At 48.0% G+C, this 7195-nt stretch overlaps 1 protein-coding gene across 1 annotated transcript; it reads left to right on the top strand.

The window, feature by feature from the left end:
- Positions 1-3963: 3963 nt before the first annotated feature.
- LOC123381337 lies at positions 3964-5553 on the top strand (the record flags this gene model as incomplete). The annotated part of the gene is given in 2 exon segments (XM_045042021.1): positions 3964-4235; positions 4238-5553. Coding segments are annotated over 2 exon segments (1524 nt in total), but the record flags the coding sequence as incomplete, so codon positions are not given.
- Positions 5554-7195: the final 1642 nt, after the last annotated feature.

Raw genomic sequence — 7195 nt, 5'->3', positions numbered from 1 at the left:
TGAGAAGTATGCTTTTCCAGAATAGTATGAATTCATCCAAGAAGGAAAAGAGGGGAGGAAATGCAGTCACTTTGCACATAAATGACACATTTGCATTTTGCTTTTTATGAACCCTAGACTAATTTGACCAGTTGAACTTCTAATGCTAAAGAACACTGGTTCTCTCCTCCTGATGTGGAAATGTTGGGGTTCCAAGCAAATGGTCAAGAAAGAATTCTTGAGACTTCTTCAGTGAAAAAAAGAAAAGGTTTTATTAAAACAGGGGGATAGGACCCATTGGCAGAAAGAGCTACACTGGGGTTGTGACTGGTGACTGATTACATACTTTCAAGTTGGTAGGGGGTTAGGGACAGCACAAGCCTACAAGAATTTTGGAAACAAGGTTTCCAGGACCCTGAAGGGGCTAGCTATTGTTAGGAAAATGTCATTTGTAACTGTTGAGTAAATTGTCAGGCATGAGACCCTTCAGATGTATTTCAGTGGGCCTTAAGCTTGGAGGATGATTGCTAACATATCTTGGGAGGTAGAGTTAAAGAAGTTTCTGAAGGAATTTTTGTATGTTTAAAGTAGATTCACAGGATCCTGGGGAGTCAGGATAATGTTAGGTTAAGATTGTGTTTTGCCCTGAGCGAAGTGTGGACTTCAGGGCAGCTGAACTCCAAAAGGAAGGTCACTCTGCCTGTTTCAAGAATTTGTCAGTGGGCTGTAAGTAGTAAGGAAATTTAATTTTTCTTTTGCTTTTCTTTCCCACCTCACTCTCGCCTATGGATAATGAATTACATAAATCAATTAAGACACATAATTTCATCTCCTACTACTTTCCCATCAGTTATGTGACCAGAACCCAATTTACTCTGTCTTGGGAGCAGCAGTCAGGCTCCACCCAGACATCAGGGGCCTGAGGGCTGGAGCAGCAAAGACAAATCTCCTACACCCTCTGCCCCAGGCCTCAGGCTCTGCACCAATACCAGTCCAGAACCCAAACAGAAAGAAGGGAAAGGCTCTGCCCTCACTGGGTTTCCAGGTCTGTGGGTTCCATTTCTGTACTGCTTCCCCTGAGCATCCCATCTGGGCCACTCCTTCAGCCACCCCCATTGTGGGTAGACTCCCTTCATGCTGATGAGGAAACAAAAGGCAAGCTAAAGACAAAGCACAAGATAACATTCAGCAAACCCCTCCCCCAAGGGTGGAATATGTGTGACATTCCTCAGGCACTCCTGGCTGCCCAAGAAAAAAGGAAGGGGAAAACAAATGGTCAACTAATAGAGATCACAGTCATACAAGACACAAATCTCCATCAGTTTGCAACTTAATGATTTACAAAAAAAAAAAAAAAAAAAAAAGCAATCTCCAGAAACATATACACTCAATTTCCTGGGACCCAAATATCATCCTCCCCTACATCAGATAGAAAGTCTTATATAATTAGTCACTCCTCACAACCCTAATGCAGCTCCTGTCTTCGTGCTATAATAAAAAACACCCTTTTTGCACTGAAAACATCTCAAGAATTCTTTCTTGGCCATTGGCTCCTGAACTCCACTTCAAACCACATCAATGCCATGGTTGGTCCTCCTGGCTGCCATACTGCTGCACCGCTGTGGTGGCACTGCTTCCAAAGGGTCAGCTCCAGTTATGTCCCCAGCCTGTTCAATACAGGCTATGGAAGAGCATATGTGACTGCCCACTCCCAAGACAAGCCTTCCTGCTCAATTCCCTGCAGGGAGCAAAAAAAAGAGGACATTTTAATAGCAGACACTAAAATTGAGACATAATGTGTCTTTAGGACATAGAGATAGCAAACATTAATTATGAAGCAGAGACAGCTATCCGCCAAGGCTTTTCTGGCCAAGATACTTATTTTCTTAAAACAAAACAAAACAAAACATAATTTGGTAAAGATGAATAAATACAGGATCTCATCTAATTAATAAAGCTACATTTTGACAATTATTTAATAATACATTGAGATGAATAAATACAGGATCTCATCTAATTAATAAAGCTACATTTTGACAATTATTTAATAATACATTGAACTATGCAAGTAATGCTTACATGATGAGTTATTACCTGATGAAGTTAGATTAATTTTTCAAATTATTAATTAATCTTATATTTCAACCTATGTTTGGTTATGGGCAAGAATAAATATAAATCAGGGAGTTGTGTTTCATCACTACAAAATATTTCATTAACTATGTTATCCTGTGTAAGTCTATTTACTCCAAAGTATTAAAGATGCGCTAGGGAAATAAAGCAAATACAACAATTAAGACTAATCTCTTAAATTAATCTCTTTGCCACCTGAGATAAATATTTGAATTTGATTTGATGCTGGTGAAAAGATAATGATAATAATAATGTTGATAATGATTTTTATACATAAATCATACATACAGTGTTAATTGATGTAAAACAAAGCATCATATGCTCCTATATGTTTAAAACTTTAGAAATATGATTGTAGTTCTAATAAGTGAAAATTGAATTGGGGATGCATGGGTGGCTCAGCCAGTTAAGTGTCTGGCTTTTGCTTAGTTTGTGATCTCACAGTTTCTGGGGTCAATAAAGTAAAAAACATTTGCAAAATGTTTTTTAATTGATTTGCCACAAACCGAAGAAACATATCTAGTTCAATATAAATGCTAGTGGCTGTAAATGAGGAGAATCCTTCTGTTTAATGGCTCCATATCATATAAGTAAAGGTGTATTGATAATGATGAGTATTCACCGTCATCACTGGGACGCTTTGAAAGGGCGGGCCTACGCCAGCCGACTCCATCTTGTTCTGTGTCCTTCACCTTGACCACACCTCCTCCCCTCGAGTAAACCCTCCCTCACCTGCCGGACCCTTCCCCAGGACCCCTCCCCAGCCAATCGGCTGAGGCCATAGCCATTACCTCACCAACTGCCCCCAGGCCCCAATAAAACCTTTGTCCTTTTGAAACTCGCTCTCTTTCCCTGGTATCTCACCGCTGCGTCGGTGCAGGTAGGGGATTGAGCTCGAGCTAGCTCGAATAAAGGCTCTTTGCTTTTGCATCGGACTCGGCTCCCTAGTGGTCTTTGGGGATCACGAATTCTGGGCATAACATTTGGGGGCTCGGCCCGGGATCCCCAAGACCCCGAGGGACCCCCGACCCGGAGAGCCTGACTGGCCACGGTTAGTGTCTGTTTGTTCTGTCTTTTCTGTGTGAGCTCATTTCTGGAATTCTGGTAGTGCCCGACGCGGTCTAGGTGGACGCACTGGAGGACCACGGGCCGGGAGTTTCGGAAGACGTTCCGATTCTCCCTTCTGGAGGGACGTGGAATCCCCTCAAAGGTCTGAGACAAGGCGGGTCGCTCCCGCTGGTCGGCGTGAGGCCGTCGTCTTTGGAGGGACGTGGAATCCCCTCATCGGTTTTGGAGGGATGTGGAATCCCCTCATCGGTTTTGGAGGGACATGGAATCCCCTCAAATGTCTAAGCTAGCTCTCAGTTTTGCTTCCATGGAGTTGGAAGACTTTCTAGGGGCCCTCTGTTTGTCTGTTTTTGTGTTTCTCTGTTTTGCTCTGTGGACTTACTGGACGGACATTATGGGACAGACTCAGACTACTCCTCTAAGTATTATGATTGATCACTTTAAGGATGTGAGGGGAAGAGCTAACAACCTCAGTGTGGAAGTCCGAAAGGGTCGGTTGCAGTTTTTTTGTTCTAGCGAGTGGCCAACTTTCAATGTCGGATGGCCACCAGAGGGGACCTTCGACCTCCCTACCATCCACCGAGTCAGGAGTATCATCTCTCAGCCTAAGATGGGCCATCTTGATCAGCTCCCTTACATTATCACTTGGCAGGACCTTGTAGAAGACCCACCCTCTTGGCTTAAGCCCTTCCTAACCCTGCTCCCTCCGGAGCCAAAACCCATTCTTGCTTTGCAGGAAACAGAGAAGAGGAAACGTCTTACCCAGCCTTCAGCACCCCTCTACCCTGTCCTACAGGGGGGTACTGAAGAAGAATTAATTTTTCCTCCCCCGTATAACCCCTCTAGGATGCCGGAAGAACACCATCCTCCCCCTCCGGGGGAGGCAGATGCTGTTCCGAGAGCGGGAGGCGGAAACACCCCAGGGGGAAGCCCGCCATTTACCAGACAAAGGGCTCAGAGGGAGCAATCCGCCTCCGCCGCCGACTCTACTATTCTGCCCCTGCGAGCCACCGGACCCCCAGACGCAGAGGGGAATCAACCCCATCACTATTGGCCTTCGCCACTAGTGACCTCTACAATTGGAAAGCTCAGAATCCTAAGTTTTCTGAGAAACCGGCAGGGCTTATTGATTTATTAGACTCTGTTCTTTTTACCCATCAGCCCACATGGGACGATTGCCGGCAGCTTTTGCAGGTCCTGTTCACGACTGAAGAAAGAGAAAGAATCCTCAATGAGGCCCGAAAACTAGTTCCGGGCGCAGACGGGAATCCCACCACCAACCAGGCTCAGATAGAGGCCTCCTTCCCCTTAACTCGGCCCCAGTGGGATTTCAACACGGCAGAAGGTAAGGAGAGGCTCCGGGTCTACCGCCAGACTCTAATGGGGGGTCTCCGAATGGCTGCTAGAAAGCCAACCAATTTGGCCAAGGTAGGAAATGTACAACAGGGAAAAGATGAATCTCCGGCTGCCTTTTTAGAAAGGATCATGGAGGCATTCCGTACCTATACCCCCATGGATCCAGAGGCTCCGGAAAGCAAGGCAGCTGTTATCATGGCCTTTGTAAACCAATCGGCCATAGACATTAGGAGAAAATTACAGAAAATAGATAGACTAGGAGAAAAAAGTCTGCAGGACTTACTGGTGGTAGCCGAAAAGGTATATAATAACCGGGAGCCTCCTGAGGACAAGCAGGCTCGCGCCATGGCGGCTGCCAGCAGTAAGCAGACTCGAGACCTGGCCAGAATACTGCTAGCTACCACTGCTGACTTCCCCGAGGAACGAGACCGCCGTCTCCGGCAGCTGGCAGATGACGCAAGAAAAGGTAAAAGCACCACCAAGGGGGGGAAGCAGAGGCTGCAGAAGGATCAGTGTACATACTGCAAGGAGATAGGGCATTGGGCCCGAGATTGTCCGAAATGGGCCGGCTGGAAGGGAAGCAAGACTGATCGAGTAAAAGTCCTAGAGCTGGATGAACTAAGTGATTAGGGGAGTCAGGGTTCAGACCCTCTCCCCGAACCCAGGGTAACTCTTAAAGTGGAGGGGACCCCTATTGACTTCCTTGTCGACACCGGAGCACAACATTTGGTCCTCCGCACCCCACAAGGAAAACTAGCTAGCAAGAAGTCCTGGGTACAAGGGGCAACTGGTATGAGCCAGTATTCATGGACTACCCGAAGAACAGTAGATTTGGGAACGGGCCGGGTATCCCACTCCTTTATGGTAATACCAGAATGCCCCTACCCGCTGTTAGGACGGGACTTACTGACCAAGATTGGAGCTCAGATAACTTTCAGACAAGGGGGGCCTCAGGTCACCGATGGCAAGGGCCACCCCATCCAGGTCCTGACCATGAAACTGGAGGATGAATACCTCCTCCACCAGGAGGCGCTCCCGAGAGAGGATAATATAGACAGATGGCTACAAGAATTCCCCTCGGTTTGGGCAGAGACAGGGGGGATGGGACTAGCCGCTCATAGGACCCCAGTCCTGGTAGAGCTCAAGCCAGGAGAGAGTCCGGTAAGGATCAAACAATACCCCATGTCTCAGGAGGCCTGGAAGGGGATCCAGCCACACATCCAGAGACTACGAAGCCTAGGGGTACTAGTTCCTTGCCAGTCTGCCTGGAACACCCCCCTACTGCCGGTCAAAAAGCCTCACACAAATGACTACCGACCGGTACAAGACCTCCGGGAAGTAAATAAGAGGGTCGTGGACATACACCCAACTGTTCCCAACCCATATACTCTCTTGAGCTCCTTGGCGCCCTCCAGGGTCTGGTATACTGTACTAGATTTAAAGGACGCCTTCTTCAGTCTGCCGCTGGCACCCCAGAGCCAACCCTTGTTCGCCTTCGAGTGGCATGATCCGGAGGAGGGCTACAGTGGACAACTCACCTGGACACGGCTACCTCAGGGATTCAAAAATTCACCCACCATCTTCGACGAGGCACTACACGAGGACCTGGGTGAGTACAGAAGGGAGCACCGTGGCCTCACCCTTCTACAGTATGTAGATGACATCCTGATTGCTGCCGACACTGCCAAAGACTGTGAGCGAGGGACCCAGGACCTGCTGGCTACCCTGGGGGCCTTAGGATACCGGGCATCCGCGAAGAAGGCTCAGATATGCAGGGAGAGGATTCACCAACAGGACACCAAAATAGAGCAAGTTGTATCTGCCTGCAAGACCTGCCAACTCACCAACGCGAGGGCCACATCAAATAAAAAAAAGGAACCAGGCTCAGAGGCACCAGACCGGGAGCCCAATGGGAAGTCGACTTCATTGAAGTCAAACCAGGAAAGTATGGTTTTAAATATCTTTTAGTATTTACAGACACCTTCTCTGGCTGGGTGGAGGCATACCCAACCAAGCATGAAACGGCTCAGACGGTGGCTAAGAAGCTACTAGAAGACATCTTACCCAGGTATGGTTTTCCTGCCCTGGTAGGATCAGACAATGGACCAGCTTTTATCTCGCAGGTAACACAGGCAGTAGCCAAGGCGGTGGGGGCAAACTGGAAATTACATTGTGCTTATAGGCCCCAGAGCTCAGGACAGGTAGAAAGAATGAATAGAACCCTAAAAGAGACCCTTACCAAATTAACCATGGAGACTGGCGGGGACTGGGTGACTCTCCTACCGTACGCCCTTTATTGGGTTAGAAACACTCCTTACACTCTGGGTTTTACTCCCTATGAGATCATGTTTGGCAGGCCACCCCCTGTTATTCCCAGCCTTTGAGCTGAACTTATTGCTGAGTTTAAAGATCAAGAACTTTTTCTTTCCTTGAGCGGGCTCCAGAGGGCGCACGAGGACATTTGGCCGCGCCTCCGTGCCATCTACGAGGCTGGCCCGATCCCGACACCTCATCAGTACAGGCCGGGAGACTGGGTCTACGTCAAGAGGCACCACCGAGAGACTCTCGAGCCGCGCTGGAAGGGACCCTACATCGTGGTGTTGACAACCCCCACCGCTCTCAAGGTAGACGGCATCGCGACCTGGGTCCATCACACCCA

This window comes from Felis catus, chromosome D3 (assembly GCF_018350175.1).
Source record: "Felis catus isolate Fca126 chromosome D3, F.catus_Fca126_mat1.0, whole genome shotgun sequence".
In the NCBI taxonomy this organism is placed as follows: domain Eukaryota; kingdom Metazoa; phylum Chordata; class Mammalia; order Carnivora; family Felidae; genus Felis; species Felis catus.
The sequence above is the reverse complement of the archived record's forward strand: the minus strand, read 5'-3'. Positions and strand labels throughout refer to the sequence as shown.